The sequence below is a fragment of the Zootoca vivipara genome, chromosome 10 (genome assembly GCF_963506605.1).
Source record: "Zootoca vivipara chromosome 10, rZooViv1.1, whole genome shotgun sequence".
NCBI classification, from domain to species: Eukaryota; Metazoa; Chordata; class Lepidosauria; order Squamata; family Lacertidae; genus Zootoca; species Zootoca vivipara.
In genome coordinates, this window is record NC_083285.1 from 36694985 (window position 1) to 36717117 (window position 22133).

A 22133-nucleotide genomic window follows, 5' to 3' on the forward strand; every position below is an offset into this window, starting at 1 on the left:
CATGATTCTTTGGGGGAAATCACATGCTCTGAACACACTTTAAATGTATTGTGTGGATCTGCTATTTGATGATACAAAATTAGGAATTCTATAGCATGAAAACATTTTTGATCATTTCTGCAGTGTTCAAAATGCGTGGGTTTAAGAGGTTGCAACCTCTGCAAACAAGAACAATCACAGGCACCACACACCATCAATAATTAGGCTTGAAATAAGTGGCTTTGTGGTGTGTGTTTTTAGAAGAGAGCAAAACATATGCAGAAAGGTGGACATATTTAGTGATCTACGTACAATGGAAAGACCGTGGTTTTGTTTCAAGTCTTGGTACAGTTCCTAGATAGCCTAGTTCAAGCTGAGCAAGTAAGCATGATCAGGTAGAGCAAGTAACACTGTACCTGCTATGACTCACATGCAGGCAACATTTGACATTTTTGATACTTGGTACATTAAGCTCGGAAGCAAACACTGACATCCATTATGAAAAGAAATTGCATTTAATAGCGTTCAACGTACTGTGAGTCACAGATCTGTCATTTATTAGATACAATTCCAAATACTGTAGAAGGATGAAGTAAATGGTGAGGGAGAGATGTTAATCATTTTTGGGACCTATTTTTGAGAACCAGAAACTGGCAAGTTAGAGATTGCTGGTATGGTGATGCACATGGTATGTAAACTGGACAGATTCTGGTTCATCCCCATTGTTTTCAGTGACCACTTCAGGTCCTTCCATTGCCTTCAGTGTGCATTTAATATTAATTGTCATTGGGACCACTGTGTTCAGTTGACTAAGTGGTTAGATGAGTCAGTTTTGACTGATTAAAAAGGTATTCCCAATGAAAACAATTTTTTTTAAAGATATAAATGCTTACCAAAACCACACCATCCTCAAATAGGCAATTTCCCTTTCCCTTACTGGAGATGGTGAAAGGTTAGATGATATTTGCAGCAGGAGCTTCATAATAACTTCTTTTTTAAAGAGCTTGAAAGCAAGGCTAGAAGGGTAGAGAACGGCTAAATTGCATGCCTAATTAGGTCCGCCAGGCCTCCCCATTTTGGCCAAGCCATGCCCCACAGCCCTAAACCTGACATTGTTTATGACACCAGGTGTAGAGTAAGTAGAAAGCTGGTAGAAGCCAAGAAAGCATTTATGCCTGCAAAGCATAGTGCCCAGAGTTTTGAAAGGCCCTACAATCAGATCACACCTCAAGCCAGGGACAGGATAAGGTCCCAGCAGCCCTCTTCAGCATGGGCAATGGAAAGGGGAGGTGGAGTCAGTGTAATACAGAGGGACACATGTTTCCCATTCCTACCCTATACAGTGGTTCGCCTGTCTTCCCAAGTGATGTGTACGGTAAGATTTTTCAGAGACACCGTTGATGGAATCTTTCGAGAAGTTGGAGATGGTGTTTGTAGGTGGTCCATGCTTCACAAGCATACAGCAAGGTTGGTAGTACAACAGCTTTGTAAACAAGCATTTTGGTTTCCCTGCGAATGTCCCAGTTCTCAAACACTCATTGTTAAAACCGTGTTTATGGAAGACAATCTTACTCGGCTACGAGTTATCGCCAAAGAATAATAATACAGTGGTACATTGACTCCTGGAACAGTTCAAAAACCAAGGCGCAGCTTCCAATTGGCTGCAGGAGCTTCCTGCACTCAATTGGAAGCTGCGTCAGATGTTCGGCTTCCAAAAAACATTCGCAATCTGGAACGCTCACTTCCGGGTTTGTGGTGTCCGGGAGCTGATTTATTTGGGACAGTGGTGAAGCTGCATGCTCTGCTACCAGGGGCAGAGAACAGGCAGGGGCATGACTGGCACATCAGGGGTGCGTGGTGCGCTTCCGGGGGCGTGGTACGCCGCCCGTGAGGGTGTGACATGCGTTCTGGGGGTGTGATGCGCTGCCTGTGGGGGCGTGGTGCCCAGCGCACGGGAGGGTGCATGGCACATGTCTGGGGGGGACGCCACAATGGCACCCTACCGGAATAGTGGTGCCAGGGGCGGTCCGTTCCCTCCGCACTTCTGTTCGCCAGTGGTTCGGGAGCCAAGTCATTTGACAACCAAGGCACCACTGCACATGCTTTCTTCTGGAATATTATTATTATTATTTCTCCACCCATCTGGCTGGATTGCCCCAGCCACTCTGGACGGCTTCCAACACATCTAAAAACATAATAATGGAAATAAGTACATTTACTACTACTCCCAGTCTTTTGAACAAGTATCCATACTGTGTTGTTGATTGTGACATTGCATTCCACCAATATAATCCTAAGAAGTTGACAGAATTGCCGAGACTTGTTTGTTCCAAGCCTGCATCTGACAATACCAGGTGGATTATGAGGATGCCTTCCCTCCAAACACAACGAGGCAATAACATCACTACATCACAGCCTATGCTATTTTCAGCCTCAATTTCAGCTCCAGACCACAATACTAGGAGTAAGCCAAGTACAGAGTAGCTGCAAGCCACTTTCTTTGGGCCTCCCACCCCACCCCCCGCAGAGTGGTGATAAAACCACTGGACCACATTGCAGGAGTGTTGCAAAACCACAAAGGTTGCGTTCCACCAGCTAATGTTGAGAAACTGACAGCTGGGACTACTAGTCTCAGTCCATATCTGATCTGTGGAGATTCATGCTCCAGGGTGGGTTTCTTTCACTTACAAACATGGAGTGTGTTGATAATAACAACACGACTGTGTGCTCAGCCTTAGACGCACTTCCACCTCAAACGTGCCATATGAACAGCGGGCTGAGCAAGCTTGGAATCTTTCTGCAAATCTTGTGTTTGTGTGTTTTTAAACAAAACCACTGAAATGACTCTCCACTGCACGCCACCCTCACACGAAATAAAAACCCAGTTTGAAGAACCGCGAACTCCTGCCTGCGCTTCCACCTTCTTCTTCACCTCAGCGGGGCGAGGACAGGGAGAGAACACGCTGCTGCTCACTCACAGTTTATGCAAAAAGCCTTGACATATGAACCATTATTTCCTACTGGAAACTGTCACGTTTAGGGAAATGGCGTCAAAAGTAACCAGGAACTTCCGTCTCCAGACGATGCATTTTATCCTCCGTTTTATGTTTTGCCCTTAAGAAACATGGGCGGACAACACTTCCTGTTTGGATATTTTGCTCTCAAGAAAGTTAGTGCTTGGAGAGCGAGCTGGGAATGCCTGAGCTTGATGAACAATAATCCCTGCGCTTAAATTTGTAAGTATTTTCACCGAAAACATCCATCGCTTCCTCTCTCAGGTGGTCCGACTATACAATTTCTCTCGGTTTTTTTCTGCAAAGCTTCTCCTGCGAGATTCTGCCCTCTTTCGTTTCTCTGCTGTCTTTATTCTTTCAAACGCTTCCGGACATTTTTTCGCTTTTTTGTTTTGTTTTTTCGGAGGGGCTTAATTAAAAACCCGTTATAGAAATGTAGGTATGGCTCCCCACTGTGCATAGATCTTTATTTTTGGTTCTACAATTTGTGATGCAGTTGTGGTGTATCTATTTTGTATCTAGAAAATATAGAGAATCCTGAAACCTTAAGAGCAATGAACAATCTATTGTCGCCTGCCCTGCTCTTCTTTAGCTAAAGGGGGTATAATAAGGATTGCTGCCTCAAAGAGCTTTACTACAACGATTCTGCTACAGTCTGGCAGGTATCTAAGAGAAAAAAAACATATTCTTTCTTTCTAGATTGGGCCCCAGGGCATGGTGTGAATGTACTTGGCGGAAATTAAGGAAATCAAGGTTTGCAGGTTCCTGTCAGGGAACCCCATACATAATTTCTTAACAGTAAGAAATGTAGGATATAAACAGAAGATGAGACACCTGTAATATTTCCCAGGTCTTTTATACTATTTTCTCCGTTTTAATGTTGCTGCTGTCATGGGCGTACCCAGGATCAAAACTAGGGGGGGGGGCAAGGGGAGGGGCCAAGGCACGGAAGGGGAGGGGCCACAAAGTGGGCGGGAACAGCGAACTCGCGCTCCGCCGGGCTGTGCCCCTCCCTAGAAGCAGGGCTGGTGGGCGGAGGCGGAGCCCAGCCCAGCGGAGCGCGAGTTCAGCGTTCCCGCCCGCCGCGCCGCGCTCCCTGGTTCCCCGCCGCGCTTGGCCTTGCCTGAGGGCGCGCCGGGGAGCTGGAGGGAGGGTGCGGCGCGGTGCGGCGGGAATGGCGAACTCGCGCTCCGCCGGGCTGTGCTCCGCCTCTGCCCACCAGCCCTGCTTCTAGAGTAGGGCAGCTGCCCTAACTTGCCGAATGGTGGGTACGCCCTTGGCTGCTGTGTCTTCCTGGATTGCAGTTTTGAACAGGTTTTTTAAAATATTGTTTACATACTGGTTGATTAGTTAGCTGTTGTTTGAAAGCTGCCCTGGGAGATGTTGATTCAAATGCTTTTCTCTTACCTCTTCGGTCCCAAACTGGACATACCACCAAGGCTGCTAACGCCATACAAAGCAGCAGTATATATGCTAATATAAGTAAAGCATAACAAAAAAATGATAATATAAGTGAAAGCAGGGATAAAAATCAGCTCTGTTGACCAGAAACATGTTAAAGTAGGACAGTTTTCATAATGTGTCAAAGCATCATTGCTGATGCAGCTGACCTATAGCAGAGAATTCCAAAGTTTTGGTGCCACAGTGGAAAAGGCCCTGGCCTGTGTACCCAACCAACTGAGCCTTTGCTACTGACAGGATATGTAGCAAGCATTTGCTGAAGATTTTGGGTGACAGAATCAAATGGGGAGAATGTCTGATTGTCTGCTTTGTATAAGATGCCTTGATAACGTAAATCAACAAAAGATGCAGCCTTTCATCAATTTGATGCTCACATACTTCCAAAACACTTTGTGCTCTTCATTTACTGAAACCGATCCAGCTAAAGTACTTTCAGGCTTTTAAAAAATAGGTTCCGACCCTGTCTGGGCATAAAAGGCGCATTTGGAAATCAAAGGACCTGTGGTGGAGTCCACGAAATAAAAACTTGCAATGCTCAGAAGGCATCCCCCCCCCAAATAAAACCCCTACATAATCCCTGTAAGTATAACACAGGCAAATGATAGTAATAATCTAGCACACAAAAACCTGCCCCTACCTTGGAAATCATTTCTGAAAAAAAGAAAAATTTGGACAAATAACATTGGTGGGTGCTGCAGTCCCCACAGGTGCAACATATATAGCATTTAAGTTCTCTCTGTTTATTTTCCTTCAGGATGGACGCCAGGGACAAGCAGGTTCTGCGCTCGTTGCGCCTGGAGCTTTGTGCGGAACTGCTGGTGGAGGGCCTTGTCATTCAGTACCTTTACCAAGAAGGCATTCTGACAGAAAGCCAGTTGCAAGAAATAAGGTCCCAAGTCACCAACCACAGGAAAACCATGATGCTCCTTGACATCTTACCTACAAGAGGGCCCAAGGCTTTTGAGACTTTTCTAGATTCCTTACAGGAGTTTCCATGGGTGAGAGACAAGCTTGAGGCAAAGCGCAATGAAGTTATGCTAATGGCACTTGATGGTAAGTTTTCAAAACTATTATTGGGTCCATTCTTCCTTTGATCGAAGAGCTGCAACGGTAGAATTTACAGTTGGAAGGACTGGACAGGGCTCCTGAAACTCTAATAGATGTGCAGAAGAGGGACTTTCAGTAAGTGCAGCTTGCCACGCAAAGAGCACAGGAAGGAGCTCTGCCTTGTCTTTCCATTTGGCACTGTAATCCTACATGTCTCTACTTGGAAGTAAATCCGCTTGAGTTCAACAGGACTTGCTCCCAGATAAATGCATATAGGACTGCAACCTTAGTCTGTTAGCTGGTTATTTTCTACCGTGTTTCTCATATTATAAGACACGTCTTATATTTATTTTTTCCTCAAAAAAACACACACTATGTCTTATTTTCAAGGGATGTCTTATTTTTTTCCCTCTTCCTCCTGCCGCAGCCAGCATTGCTGCTGCGCCTATCACTATGTCTTATTTTCGGGGTATGGCTTATATTCCTTGAATACTTAAAAATCCTGCTATGGCTTATTTTATGGGTATGTCTTAAAATATGAGAAACAGGGTACATTGTTGTTATGTTGTCTGCCGCCACTTGCCATCTTCTAATTTTTAAAAACCTAATTGAACTTTTTATTGTGTTGCAGTGTGTTTTTGCTTTTCTGACTTATTTTTTTTGTGAGCTACAGTTGAAAGACTGGACAAGAAGTCATGTTATAAAAATAAATATTCAGCTATGTGAGCCTGCACTAGCTCTTCATCACCTTGGTGAGATCTAGGCTGTAGTCAGCCTAAGTAATTCATTTGCGATGTGGAGTTAGCTGTTGCAAAATGTGATACAAAGTCTAGAGTTTTGAGTAGTCAGCTTGCTTCAAAACAGATGTCCAGACTGGTTTGTGTGTATAAAATCCATTATCTATTTAAAGGGTTCGTTTTTACCTTATAGGAAATTCTATGTGATGTACTAAATCTCTGCCCACGACGTTTCCTGCGCAATTCCGGGGTCGCCGGGATCGGTCTTCTTCCCGCGGCTTCCCTGCTTCCCCCTTCTGTTCCCAAGCGGCGCCTTGGCTCAGCTACCTTGCCCGAGCCCTGGCTCCTACTTCCTGATTCCTCGCTAGAGACATCCCCCTCTCCGCTCCCACTTGCACTTGGGGAAGAGCTTGTGGATAAAATGGGAGGCGGCTGTCTATAACTTCTGTCCCTCACACCACCTTTCCTCCAAGGAACTCAAAATGGTCCTGCTCCATCCCATTTTATACTCACAACAACCCCATGAGATAGAGACAGGGATTGGCCCTGTGAACTTCATGGCTGAGTGGGGATTTGAACCTTGGTCTTAGTCTAGCCAGGGGTGTAGCTAGCTTCTCCGGCACAAGGCACAGCACAGGGGCGCTGTGACAATCCACGCATGAGGGAGTACCACACAAGGGCGCCACGGTGATCTGCTCAGGGGGGCAGCACGGCAAGCTGACCAAAGAGTCTGCCTGGCGGATGCAAGCCCCACGCTGCCGTTTCGGGCAGTGCGGGGCTCTGAGCCACCGCGTCACTCCCAGAAGAGTCTTGTGGCTTGGGCACCCTGCAGGCTAGGCCCCGCAGTAAGTGCCGCCCCCCCCCCAAGTGTGCCATTTTGTCACCTCCCTCAAGGATGACACCCAGGGCAGACTGCATCCCCCCACCCCTTCCTACGCCCCTGAGTCTAGCCCTCTAACAGCTACACTGAACTACAGTGGAACTGATTTTACAGTTGAATTATTGTCTCTTATTTGCTTGCAAACTAAAAGGCATCTGTATGAATGAGAGTCATTATAAACTTTTCCTCCCGAGAGATGACTAATTCTCATACAGTAAAATGAAGGGAGAATGGAAAGGGACAACAATAGGGTAAAAGGGAAAGGTAAAGGTAAAGGGACCCCTGATCATTAGGTCCAGTCACGGAAGACTCTGGGGTTGTGGTACTCATCTCACTTTACTGACCAAGGGAGCTTCCAGGACCGGTCATGTGGCCAGCATGACTAAGCCGCTTCTGGCGAACCAAAGCAGTGCACAGAAATGCCGTTGTATAATAGGGTAGAGACTGTACAGTGATGGCTTGGTAAACTTGGAATATGTGGGTTTACAGTGGTACCTCGACTTACGAACGACTCGACAACCGAATTTTTCGACTTATGAATGGGGGTAATGGCCGCGCGCTTACGAATGTCTCGACATCCGGAAAAAAAACCGTGGCGGTTTTAGATAGGGATTTTTCGACTTACGAATTTTTAGATAGGTTTTCAGATAGATTTTTTGACTTACGAATTTTTCCATTTCCAATGCATTCCTATGAAAAATTGCATTTCCAATGGCGTTTTTCGACTTACGAATTTTTCAACTTACGAAGGTGCCTTCGGAACGGATTAAATTCGTAAGTCAAGGCACCACTGTGCATCAGATATGTTGTATTCCTTTTTGCAGGGAAAGAAAGAGACATGGGGAAAGGGTTCTGGTAATAACTGGTAATTTTCAGACAACTGCTCATCTCTTATTATCTGATTTATATACACACACATACACACATCCTTGAAGATACCCTTCACTTAGAGCCTTGGGGTCTCTTAACTTTAGGTTTTATCTTGGGCTAAGTGATCCAGTGGCCTCAGACTCATCACCCTAGTACTATTATTGTTCTGTACTGTGGATGGATGAACTTGGATGTTCATGGTTACTATGTTTTCGATCATCCCTGTTGAAGGAGAAAGGGCAACTTAAATGTGGATAAATGTTTATGTTGTTTTAAGGAGGATAGTTACATTTCAGTAAGAGTTCAGGAAGGCCTTTTGTGATAGAGGACAGTGTCCTGTCAACAGCGTTGAAATAAGATTTAGCAGCCAGTCCATTTTTCTTGTTTAGGTGGAATTGGGGTGGTGGAGGGGGCAAGCAGAAAAATGTCTTTGGCCAGCTCCACTGACAGTTTTCTAGCATGGATGTTAAATCAATACTCCCTGTTTTGGGGATAGATTTATGAACAAGGATGACATACTGTAATCCTTAACAAGTTTCTGTTACACAATCCTTGAGGTTACGTAGATTGTAACCTTGAATTACTTTCAAGATGTTTATGGGAACATTTTTAATAATAATAATAATAATTTGATTATTTCACTTAGAATAATTTCTTTCCCCTCTGTCTCTGTTGATGTGACTCTTCATAATTGCAAAGTACGGCTAACAGAGTTTCCAGCTAGGTTTGGAGTGTTCGCTGGTCTGTATTGATGTTGGTCAGTTATCAGGCCTGGCTAAGAGTTGGGAGTGGGTGGTGGTGAATAGGCTGGGGCAAATAATACTATAATCCCACAGCCTCTTCCTAGTCCCATAGCCATAGTTAGTGCCCATGCCTGTGTTATTCTTGCACAGTTGTACAATTTTGGGGGGAAGAGTAGGAAAAGCCTAGTTTGTTTATATTATTTTATTTTTCCACTACGTGGGACACCTTGTGTTTGTGGACAGAAAGGTAGTTAAATACGTTATTCAATAACTAATCTACTTCTAATGATTTGTACAATCCCTGTTGCAACCCAGGGTTAGCCAGCTGGCAGCATAGAGTGGGAATTTACTACCAGCGCAATTTAATCTGGCCTCTGGTAACCCCTTCGTATATTAAAGAGATTGTCCAATTTCACTAAGGTGGAAAAGAACATCATCAAAAGATGTGTACATTTTAAAATGTTTCATCTTTTTTTACTGTGTCATCTATGCAATGCACAGGGAGCCCTGCGCAGTGCAGATTCCTCTTTCGAACTCTGCAGGAGTCAGCCATCGAACTGCACCGCACTGGACTCCCCGTCTGGCCTCACACGTGTGTCACGTGTATGGCATCACATACTCACGACCCATGTCCCATGCAAGATGTCACACAAAGATGATGCACGCTGCCGCCCCACCCAAATCTTGTAGGCAAGACAGCCCCTCTGCTTCCACCTAAATCTCCTCCCTGGACAGCTGTTTTCCCAGCCGCCTTAAACTCCATCATGGAGGCCCCCCCCCCCGTGTTCTCTGTGCTCTTTGCTCTTTGCTCTGTTACATGCAAAGCTCATCCACTGCCACACCTGCAGATGGGAAGGAGAAGTAGAGCTGTGTGTCATCAGCATATTGCTAACAATGTACTCCAAAATTCTGGGTAATCCCACATAGTGGTTTCATGTAGATGCAGAATCTTGAGGAACTACATGTTGAAGTCTCCACAAGGCGGAAGAGCATGCCCCAAGCATCACTCTCAAAGGGCAGAACTGGAAAAAAGCAAATGGGGTGGCTGCTTATCAACCATCCAGCATCCTTTCTCTCTATTTATCTACCCATCAAGCTTTCATGGTGTAGTATACATTTAGCAGTTGTTGTGCAAGCTTCTGGTGAAGCTCAATTCTTCACTTCTGTTTTTTAATTATTATAATAATTAAGAAATAATACTTCCTGAGTACCCCAGAGCTGGAAGAAACCTTAGAAAGTAAGGTACATGGTATAATTTCAAAGATAAAATAGTTTTTTACTTAAACCTGTTTATAAAATTACAGTGCGAATTTTGTAAAGTGCTATGGAACGCTCCTTACCTGAGCCTTCATGTATCCGAAAGTTCTTGTCTAGATTCAAATCATTCATGTTCCAGAGACAGCATTCCTGTTATAATGTACCTTTTGATTATTTATTTGACTTGGATGACCTCCCCAGGCTATTTAGCTAATAACCCCACCTTTTCTGGACTGCAATGTGCAATCTGCTTGTTAGCTTCAGTTAGTAACAAAGCTTGGATTTGTGGATTGCTAACCTTGTAATTTTAAGTACTGGTAGAGTTACCAGGGTCTATTCCTATAGGAAGGCTGCATGTACATAGGATTTGGAAGCAATAGCTTTCTACCACAGTCATGGGAGCCAACTTCTAGAGGCTGTGGGGGCTTCAGCCACCACAATAAAATATTTGAGGGGGCTGGGCCCCCCACAGAGTTGATGGGCATTCCCATTCAAATGGTGTGTGTGCACTGCATCATGTGATTGATTATGTGGGGTGGGGCTTACCTGGGCCACCACAATATTCTATTCAAGTTGGCACCCCTGATCTCAGCTGTTCCCCAGCAACTGGTATTCAGAGGTATTCGTCCATAGTTGGGGTTCAGTTTTGCTATAGTGGCTGTTAGTACTACTAACAACTACTTGTGTAGTTCCCCTTCAAAGACACCTATTAGAACATGTGGTTTGGCTGTCTTGGCTTCTTAATGTATTTTTGCATTTAATGAAGGGTCTGACTCTGTTGGGTGTTGCAGCCTCCTTTTGAGGTTCTGAACAGTCGACAAATGCACATACACAGTGTTTTCTATTTTAATTATTTTCCTGGAAAAACTCAAGCAGACTGCTGTGTGGTATTTACAGCGAGAGAGAAATGCTATATGCAGAACATTATTCCATCCCAAAAATTTGAAAAGGAAAGAAAGATTCTGATTTTGTGCCTTGCATAGAGTTAGTATAATCAGATTCTATGAGGGATTCTCAAATGTTGTTCTAACAGCTGGGCCTGTTTGTTGAAGTGGGACAGATATGGGATTGTTTTATTGAACAGTGTGACATGATTTGTAATTTTATTTTATTTTATTTTCTTAAATAATTGTATGTGTTTGCATGTTATGTAGTGACCAGGGATAATTTTCTGATGAAGAGCAAGGTATAAATTTGCAACACCCACGTACAGTATGTAGCTATAGGATCAAGGCATTCTTTAAGAACAACCACATGTAAATTGTATTACATAAGTACAATCATACCTCAGCTCCTGAATGCCTTGGGAGTCAAACATTCCGGCTCTCGAACGATCGAAAACCGGAAATGAGTGTTCCGATTTTTAAACGTCTTTTTGGAAGCCGAACATCTGGCACGGCTTCCGTCTCCCCCCCCCCCCGGTGTGGCTGCACAATCAGAAACCAATCAGAAACTGCGCCTTGGTTTTCTAACATTTCAGAAGTCAAACAGACTTCCAGAATGGATTCCGTTCGACTTCCGAGGTATGACTATAATTGTGCTCTACTTTATCAGGTTAAAGAAGACCTAATGTTACAAAATAATATGTACTGTATATTGTTTCTGTACAGTAACTTGTAATCTACAAACCGTTTCACACAACTGCATTAAAAACCAGTTCAGTTCCATTACAGTCCGTTGAATTTGGAGCGAAGACTGAGAGGTGAGATGATAGCCATCTTCAGATATAAAATGGGCTTTCACATGGGTGATGGAGCAAGCTTGTTTTCTGCAGTTCTAGAGTGTAGTACCTGAACCAAATGGATTATAGTCACAAGCAGTGAGATTCCGACTAAACATTAGGAAAAACTCTCTGTTGGTTAGAACTATTTGACAGTGGAACGGAGTAGCTCAGAAAGTGGTGGACTCCCCTTTATTGGAGGTTTTTAAACAGAGGTTTGTTGGGGTTTTTTTAGCTGTGATTTCTGCATTACGGAGGGGTTGGACTAGATGACATTTTGTGTTGCTTCCAGCTGTACAGTTCTATGATTCTAACTTAGCTGGCTTGAAGTTAAATGCAGTTAAAGTACTTGGCTTTAAGCTGATGTTCGTGAGATCAGGCGTTCCCATGTTTATATGGGCAATTGTAGAGGAGATTTCTCCCCCCCCCCTTTTAGGGTATGTGTGATTGTTCAAACAAGAAGTAGCAAAAGGAAGTGGGATAGCTGTGCAAATCTTGATTTCAGACTACCTGCGTTTGTGCCTTGCTACACAGTAGGATTTTGATTACAACAAAAATTATCTCTAGGCACCAAAACCGTTTCAATCCTGCTTCTGACATCATTGATGTATTTACCTTGTGAATAACAATCATTTTGCCAAATACTAATCAGCCTCACAGCAGGATTACTTCCTTAGAGAATATTTCCAGTGTGGGCAATCATGACAAAGAAATATAAACGTCTAAAAGCCTCTGCATAATATTTATGATTATCAGGAAAAGCCAAAGTTATTGGCAGGAAAGTGGAGTTCTTTCTAGGAACAGCAGACTGTTACATGGTGTGTGTTTCTATAATGTGGAAAATGTGTGCTATGGAATTGTGTTTTCTAGGATTGCTTTCTTAGTTAACTTCTTTCCAGAATCTATTCCTTTTCTCCTTTCTGATTTCCACCTCTAAACCCCATTTATATAGACAAAGGTTAGATGCTGAGAAATAGCACATAGTCCCTGTACATAGGAATCTCGACATTGGTGAAAGGTTCTAACCTATCCTCCTTTCGGACATAAAATGTTTTTGGGGAATGGGGATGTTAATTGATGAGCATTCAATCCTGTGAATCCTTTGTTGCAGTTAGTAGTGAAGTCAGGATGCAGCTTTCCTGCCATATTTGTTATTTGTGAATAAAAGTATTGTGGCATTTGCTATATTTATTTATATGTAAATATTCCTCTCATCTGTTTGCCCTACTTTATCATTTTCAAAAGTTCTCTTAATGCATTTTTCTTTGGGGGGAGAGACTGAGATTTCTGTTAAAATTAAAGTTATCAAAATAAGAATTGGAAGTTCAGTAACTGTGAATGTACATTTGTTTCCCACTTCATGTTTTATTTTTTTGCTCTTGCCAGTGGGGTATAATTAGATTGTGATTCTAAGACAACAGTCCTATGTGCATTTATAGTAAGGTTACCAGATTTTTTTCAAAGAATCCAGGGACACTTTTAGAGAAAAAAAGTTATTTTTAAAAAAATTAAGAAGTAATACCTTCTCTTCTGTGGTCTCCTCTGTTGTGTGGCCTCAATCTGGGCACCGGCCTGCTCTCTTGGAGCGCTAGCCATTGTGGAGTAGGCTCAGGTCGGACCTGGGCTCAGCCATGTGTCCTTGCCCTTGCGGTGTCTCCTACCTCTCCTCCTCAGCAGCGGCAAGGTCGGGGCTCCCCTCTTTTTTCTCCTTCCTCTTTCTCTCTCTTCCTTCTCCTTCTCCTCTCCTCCTTCTCCCTGCATTGGCTCCAGGGTTTTCCTGGCCCCGGAGCGCTGCTGGGCAGTCCGCCGGGTGGTTGGGTGCTCTCATTCCCAGCTCATATGATGTGTCTTGTGCCGTTGAACCAATCACACAACATTCATTCCCTACTAACAAATCTACAGCACTTAAAATATAAATCCGAGGACATTAAATGAAATCCGGGGACATTCCGGGGACGGATTTTGTCCGGGGACAGATATGTAAATCCAGGGACTGTCCCTGGGAAACGGGGACGCCTGGCAACCATAATTTACAGGGAACACAGTGAGCCAAGTAAGACTTGCTTCCAACTAGACATGCGTAGGATTGCAATGCATGAAAACGATCAGAAATAATTAAAAGCACATTTTCTTTGAGCTATTTCCCAACCAAAGTTAAAAATATGGTTAAGTTCTCTTGAGTTCAGGGGTGATTTAAGTACATACAGAGTTAATAATTCTATCAGGCTTCTCCAGATATGGAAGATCTCAATAATTTTAGACCAGTGGCAAATCTCTGCTTCCTGAGCAGTCCTCAAGAGAGTGGCACCTAATCACTTCTAGACTCTCTTGGATAAAACTGGTTTTCTGGATCCATTTCAGCTGGGAATCAGATCCGAATTTGGCATGGAAACCACTTGGTTGCCCTGCACAATATCGGAAGAAAGTCAGGGGTGTGTGACTCTGTTGATTTTCCTTTAGCTTTTTTTGATCATGTCCCAGCTTGCAATGCTTCTTCTCCTTCTTGGGTGGCTTTCTCCAGAAAGTGGTGCTTTGGGGGGCTGGGGGGGCGGGATAAGTGCTTAGAGTCAAGATTTGTAGTCTAGTGTAGTCTAGTACCATCTGCAGTACTGGGACCCAGGTGGCGCTGTGGTTAAACCACTGAGCCTAGGGCTTGCTGATCAGAAGGTCGGCGGTTCGAATCCCTGTGACGGGGTGAGCTCCCGTTGCTTGGTCCCAGCTCCTGCCAACCTAGCAGTTCGAAAGCACGTCAAAATGCAAGTAGATAAATAGGAACCGCTACAGCGGGAAGGTAAACGGCGTTTCCATGTGCTGCTCTGGTTTGCCAGAAGTGGCTTTGTCATGCTGGCCACATGACCTGGAAGCTATACGCCGGCTCCCTCGGCCAATAATGCGAGATGAGCGCGCAACCCCAGAGTCGGTCACGACTGGACCTAATGGTCAGGGGTCCCTTTACCTTTACCATCTGCAGTGCCACAGGTTCCCCATTCCTGCTCTCAAAGCATGCTTCCTGGTTTGGTCATATAGAGGCGATTCTTAGCCTCTGAGGCTATTGGAAGAGTGTCTGTTTACAGTTGAACAAGCAGCTGTATTCGTATTTGCCTTTCAGTTTATACAGCCAGCAGCATAAGAGATGAGTTCTCCGGCTGTTGAGCCAAATAAAAGGAAAGAACTAATGGTAGCTACGAACACAGGGGAGGAGTAGTGGGTGGTGGTGTTTATAACAGAGTGAGTGTAATGAGGGGGATATATTTCCTAATAACAAGCATAAACCGCCACACGCAACGTGCCTCCACTAGCCTTGAACATTGATCTGAGTGGCCTTCCTGGATCACTGATGACGTAGAAATGCTTCTACAGTTGTTGGAGTCACTAGATGTTGGCTCAGTTCCTCAAGTTTTAATCTGGAGTTTTGTTGTTGTTGGCCAGTTGCTTGTAAACACATATGTGAGTTTCTATTTCTGTTAATAAGATATTTTATCTTATTTGGGAACCTTTGCTCAAAACATTATTTAGTACATGTTTGTTTCCTTTTCTACCTCCTCCACATTGGATATCTATATCTCAGAATAGACTGTATAACGTGTATCTTTCTGTTAAAAGCATGTTTTCTTAACGTTACCATTTCTGTTCCCTTAATTTATTGCTCATTTTTCCCTGCTTCGGTTGGACATGAGGTAATAAGCTCATACCCAAATCTGATTTGACTTTACTCATACAATCATCTCTGATCCTTTGGGATGGACAGCAGAGAATGGAAAAGATCTAGTTCCTTGTTCTTGTTCTATTCATCCATAGAGCAGTTGAATCTGCAGCACACAGATAATGTCCCTCGCTTCCAAGAAAAAGAAATCCATTTATGGCAGGCACCTGTTCCAATAAAGTTATTAAAGTAGCAGATGAGACTGGAAAGTTTTGACATAGATTTCAAGGTGGGTTTTTTTTATTACTACATAGCTTACAGACAAGTTCTTGGTGCTAAATTATTCAACAAGTCAAAGTGACCCAGTGGATTTCCTTCCCATCACTGCTTCTATTATTTAGCCTTTCTCTAATGCCAGCAATGCTAGACTATAACTGTCTGGTTTGTCTTTCATGGGTCTGAATACTTTCCTTCATTGTGACCAGTATTTATTTCCTGGCTATTTTTCTATTACCTGTTGGCCCATCTCTACCAGCTGATGAACTTTATTGTAGGAGTGGTATATAAATGCACACATTCTGAGAGGTGCATCTAAGTTCTTTGCAGTGCTGGGGTGCAGTACATAGGTTGCATGTGGCTGTACGCGATTCTCCATGGTGATACAAGGAATCTTGTGGTGAAGCTTCCAAACTGGAAGTCCCTTGATGGGTGCCACTAAAATAATGACCACTCCTTGGATTATTTGTGCAGGTGGCAATCTATAGAACTGCAGAGCAGGGGTGCCAGCTCATGGGGGCCAAGCTGTCCCCCCCCCAATATCTTTTGTGAGGGGGCCGGCTCCTCCTCCTGCCATGGAAGGAGGCTCATTTGGGAGAGGAGCATTGAAACAGTGCCATGCTCAGCTCTATGCTTGGCCTCCTCCTGAAGATGCTACATCATGCGCATGGCATCACACATACACATCACACGGGCCCCCTAAATCTTTGGCACAAGTTGCCGCCTCTGCTGCAAAGTTTGAATATTACTGCAAGAACTTTGATACAACATGGGTTTTGTTCAAGAATGTGCAACTCCCACTCTCATCATCTTAAGCCAGGGTGGCCAATGGCCAGAGATAATGGGAGCTGTAGTCCAAAAAAAAAATCTCAAGGGCCACATGACTTATTTAGAGCAAACAATATGTTAAGTACAATATTATTAAAATGAAGGGATGCTTCGTACTTCAAAGCTTATACTTCATTCTGGAGCGTTATGCATCTCTCTCTCTTTCCCCCCACCATATCTCAAATGTCCTCATAATGTCACAGCATAAATGCCTACAGAAAAAGTCCTAATTTGTGTGGTGCCCACTGTGCCAATATGAAGTTTGGATTGTTTTTTGTTTAACTCGGAGAGGGCTGTGCCTGAAACTGTACATACGAAACTGTGAGGCAATATTTGTTTTGCAGCTGCCTTTACTTTCCTCTTGATAAATAGAGGATTCATGTTTTCCCTTGTGTTGTCAGTCTTCTGATCTTTCTGAATAATAGCAACAGTTATGAAAATTTGCCTTGTAGATTAAGTGTAAAATATGTCACAGATCTGAATTAACAAGCAGCAAAAAGTTGATGTATATCCCTGTCCTCGCAGAAGAGTGCTCTTTTCCATGACTCAGGCAGCCTGGAATTTGCGGGGCAGCTCAGGCAGGGTAGTGGGAGCAAAGAGGGGAAGAGGGAAGGAGATTAAGGAGGAGTGAAGGCATAAAACACACCTTGCCTTCTCAGCACCCTGAGATCTCCCTCTGCTGCGCTGCAAAGTGCTAAAGGACTGCTAGCCTTGAAGAATTTTCATGCTTTTAATACTTGTGAATTTTGGAAGCGAAAGCTCCAGAGGTCAAACATCAGTTGTTGTTGTTGTTGTTGTTGTTGTTGTTGTTGTTGTTGTTGTTGTTGTTAAGTCATTAAGTCGTGTCCAGCTCTTCATGACCCCATGGACCAGAGCATGCCAGGCACTCCTGTCTTCCAAACATCAGTAACAATCCTTAGATGTTTCTAGGGAAATAAAACCCTTTCAGGCTGAATCACAGAACCGTACTGTTCAGCTCAACATCTATGGCTTTATATTGCTATTAACTGTGAATAGTTGAGTTCTTCATGTTTTGCAAGGAGGGCATGTCTTGTTGCAGTATTTTAATAGCAACCTTGCCTCTCTAGATTGAAGAGTTATATTCCTCTGTTTGATGAAATTTGGCTTCAGTTTTATAGAGGTTTCTTTCTTCATAGCACTTTATTTTCATTGTTAAATTTCTGCTTTTGATTGCAGGTTTTTGTGTCTTTAAAGCCTTCTATATCTCATAAGTAAAGCATAACATTGTGCAAAAAACTATTTGAAATTTAGAGTATTTCACTGTAGCTATGCATAATGTTTTAAATCCCTATATACTCCAAAGCAAGTGGAACATGTCTCTGGCCTCAGGCATCCTGTGGCAAAAGAGCACTTAAGGATTTGATAATTGCCCAGTTTGTGCTCTCGTCATAATATATTGAAGCCCAACAACTGGCACCAGCTCCACACCAAATCATATTTCACTTGTGTCAAAAGTAAGGCAAGTTTTTATTAGATTCCTGAGGTGAGAAAATGCCTTCATTTATATGTGTGCTCAGACAGAAGAACATATGCCACATCTTTTGTATCACATCATTTTTATTCTTCCTCAGTTCTTTTGATACTGCAATTTAATATATCATCACTTTCATCCAAGTGACAATGTGCAGGGACATCTTCTTCCGAGAATAACCTGCCCCCTCACTAGTCTGGCACAACTTTTTCTCTTGTCACAAAGAACATTCTTCAAAATAGCTTAAAAGGAGAGGGGTAGTGAGTGAAGAGTTTGGAGACTCGGGGCTTATCCATACTTCTACTTGTGCCGTGTCCAGAAGCATAGTCTGAATGGTTTTCTGCTTGACCTGAGCTTTCTAGGCACAGGTCTGAGCGGATTCCCCCTTGCCCTGCTCCTTTCCAAGGAAAACCCACTCTCTAGCGATAGATCGGAACAAATGGGAATCCAGGGGGAACCCAAATTGTCGTTGGTTCCGATTGAGTGTTAAAGAGTGTTTTTCCATGAATAGGAAAACAGAAAGACAAGAGGAAGTATGAGTAAGCCCTTACAACGCAATTGGCAGATTAGCTGTATCAAATATTTCATGTTTTAGATATTCCTCTTAGTTCTTTAGTGCCATCCTTCTGAAAAAGAGAGCCATTAATACTGGAAACTTCCATAAACCAAAACTAACTCCTTCGTGGGAGCAATTGTGCTGTCACAACTGATGGGAGTTGTGTTTTGATTCTAGACTTCGATTTCAGCATTGCTTAAAATAATGTTTCAAGGCGGTACAAGGTTTCTCCTCTTTTGTTTTTTCTGTGCTGAATTTTTAAAGAATGCAATTTGCTCCGAATGTTTCTTTGAATTGCTTCCAGAACATAAACACAAGGCATGGCTTAATGCCTAACCTTTCTGGAATGTATTTTATGTTACGAAGTGAGGAGTGCCTTTCACTATGGATTTCCAATTAAATCTTTCCCTGATTGTGTCTAAGATAGTGAAATGGCTGTTGCCTTTCTGACTCTGGTCATCTTACCTCAAAAAGGATGTAACAGAATGATTCAGAAAAGGGCAACAAAAATGACCAAGATGATGGAGCAGCTCCTCTATGAAGGAAGATTACAACAGTTGGGGATTTTTTTGTTTAGAGAAAATGCACGTAAGAGGCAAAATTATGGATTTTCTGTAGAAAGTGGATAGAAATAGACTTTTTTCTCCCTCCCTCCCTCTCATAACACTAGATTCAAGGCAGATAAAAGAAAGTCCTTCTTTCTACAGCACATAGTTAAACTATAGAACTCACTCCCACAAGAGGCTATGTTTTCTGATGGCTATGTTCTCCCTCCATTCTTAGAGGCAGTGATGTTTCCAGTTTCTGGAAACTGCAGGAGTGGTGAGTGCTGTTGTGCAAAAACAAGTTAGAGATGAGCTTGCAGTATCTCCAAATCTGGGAGAGTTGTGTACAGCTATTAACCAAATGAAAAACAACAAAGCCAGTGGACCTGATGGGATGCCTGCCGAAATCTTCAAAGTGGGCAGAATTGAACTTACACAACAACTTCACAAGCTCATCAAAAAAATCTGGGAAAGAAAAGAAATCCCAGCACACTTTAGGGATGCCAAAATTATCAGTCTCTTTAAAAAAAGGTGACAGAACTGATTGTGGAAACTATCGAGGCGAGGCATCTCTCTATTAGCTGCAGCCAGTAAAATTCTTGCAAGGATCTTAGCAAACCATCTGGTAACAATATCCGAGGTGACCCTTCCTGAATCCCAAAATGGTTTTCCGCCTTCTAGGGGGACAGTGGACATGATTTTCATCGCTCAACAGCTTCAAGAAAAATGCAGAGTGCAAAACCAACCCCTGTATATGGCGTTTATTGACCTGACTAAGGCTTTCGACACTGTAAATTGTAATGCCCTGTGGACTGTCCTTCTGAAAATTGGCTGCCCAGATAAATTTGTAAACATCATTCGGCTCCTCCATGATAATATGACAACAACAATCGCAGATAACAATGGCTCTCAAAGTGAACTATTCACAATGGGATCAGGTATTAAACAGGGTTGTGTTATCGCCTCAACTCTATTCATTATTTTCATTGCCATGATCCTACACTTTGTTGACGGGAAACTCCCTACCGGAGTAGAAATCATATATCGAACAGATGGAAAGCTCTTCGATCTGAGCAGGCTGAAAGCAAAAAGTAAGGTTACCATAACTTCCGTCATACAGCTTCAGTATGCTGATGACAACGTAGTGTGCGCACGCTCAGAGGATGACCTCCAAACCATCCTAAATATCTTTGCAGAAGCTTACAAAAAGCTTGGCCTATCACTCAACATCCAAAAAACCAAAGTGCTACACCAACAAGTACAAAATAACCGCTCTGCAGCGCCACAAATCCAACTCAGTGGTGTAACATTGGAAAACGTTGATCACTTCTCCTACCTAGGCAGTTACCTTTCCACAAGGGCCAACACTGATGCCGAAATCCAGCATCGCCTGAGCTCTGCGAGTGCGGCTTTCTCCTGATTGAAGTGCAGAGTGTTTGAGGACAGGGACATTTGCAGGGAAACAAAAATGCTTGTTTACAAAGCTATTGTACTACCAACCTTACTATATGCTTGTGAAATATGGACTACTTATAAACGCCATCTCCGAAAATTTTTAGACATCACTTGGGAATACAGGCGAACTAATATCAGTGTATTGGAAGAAGCAAAAATCACCAGTGTTGAAGCAATGATTCTTCAACATCAACTTTGTTGGAACGGTCATGATGATCGTCTTCCAAAGCAACTACTCTATTCTGAACTTAAAAATGGAAAGCGTAATGCTGGTGGTCAACAAAAGAGGTTTAAAGACTGTCTCAAGGCAAATCTTAAAAAATGTAGTATAAACCCTGACAACTGGGAAACACTGGCCTGCGAGCGCTCCAGTTGGAGAACAGCCTTTACCGAAGGTGTCATGGGCTTTGAAGAAACTCGATCTCAGGATGCAAGGGAGAAACATGCTAAGAGGAAGGCACGCTTGGCAAATCCACACCGTGATCAACTCCCGCCTGGAAACCAATGTCCCCACTGTGGAAGGACGTGTTGATCCAGAATTGGCCTCCACAGTCACTTACGGACCCATTGTTAAAACTGTGTTTATGGAAGACAATCTTACTTGGCTACGAGTGATCGCCAAAGAAGAAGAAGAATGGTATTGGTTGTGGGCTTCCCATAGGCTTTTTCAGAAAAATAGAGGACCCCCAAAGCTAGTTTGTCTGGCCTCCAAAACCTCATTTAGAAATAAATCTAAAGTATTGATTGAGCTGCCAGTCTAGTACCCTGATGGGGATGCAAACCAAGCTCTCTCCAGTGATTCATAATTTGATGGGTGGGGAGGGGGTGGTAAGCTCTCTGAGATCAGCTAAAGAGGGAGACTGTGTGCTTGCAAGTATAGGACGCCCCTCCCCAAACTGCTAGCATATAGCTCTCCAGAGTAGATGCCCAAGCCAATGGCAAATTCCTCAGTCCAGAAATGGTTAGCCATTCCTACGATAGACAACTTAAGGTCACGTGAACAACTCCCACTAAAATTTGCTGGGGGGAATACAGGTACAGTATGCTGTTATTAAAGGGTAAGTCATCCTAACCTTAAGCAAGGCACTGCCTACCAGCAAGGAAGACTGTTATGCTAGGTGTGCTTACTCGAGAGAAAGGCCCACTGAACAAAGTGGGACCATTTCTAAGAAAACGTGTAAGTTTGGGCTGTTGTTCTATTTCTACTGTCAGTAACTGTTAGTTAATTAGTATCAACGAAGACTTCCGCAATTTTGCTCTTGCGATCAACTCAAATGGTAGTCGCATAGCCTTGAAGAGACAGTTTTGTTAATGTGCAATCAGTATTAGCGTAAAGGCTTGCGGTTGTCACAATGTGTTTCCTTGTATTGAAGAGTTAGTTAAGTATAAAGCTCTCAAGTTCAAGGGGGGCAGGAGCTGTCTTAATGAAGAACAGCTTCAAAGGTTTTCAGTAAAGATAAAATTCCAGGAAAGGTGCAACATGTTTCCCTACTAAGAATTTTCTGTTTTGCATTTTCTAAGAAATCTTGATGTCATCAGGAATGGTGAAGTTCCTCTCTCCCTTTTTGGAACAGTTGCATGTAAGAACAAGTGAAAGATTTGGATGCAGTCCAGGACTCATGGAAGTCAA

At 43.2% G+C, this 22133-nt stretch overlaps 1 protein-coding gene across 1 annotated transcript in view; it reads left to right on the forward strand.

Moving 5' to 3' along the window:
* Window positions 1-2979: 2979 nt before the first annotated feature.
* The window catches only part of CRADD (CASP2 and RIPK1 domain containing adaptor with death domain), a 40981-nt gene continuing 21827 nt past the window's right edge, over window positions 2980-22133 (forward strand). Inside the window, exons 1-2 of the mRNA XM_035128116.2 lie at window positions 2980-3215; window positions 5209-5507. Of these exons, the coding sequence (XP_034984007.1) occupies window positions 5210-5507 (298 nt within the window). The 5' untranslated portion in view covers window positions 2980-3215; window position 5209. The remainder of the gene's footprint in view (window positions 3216-5208; window positions 5508-22133) is intronic.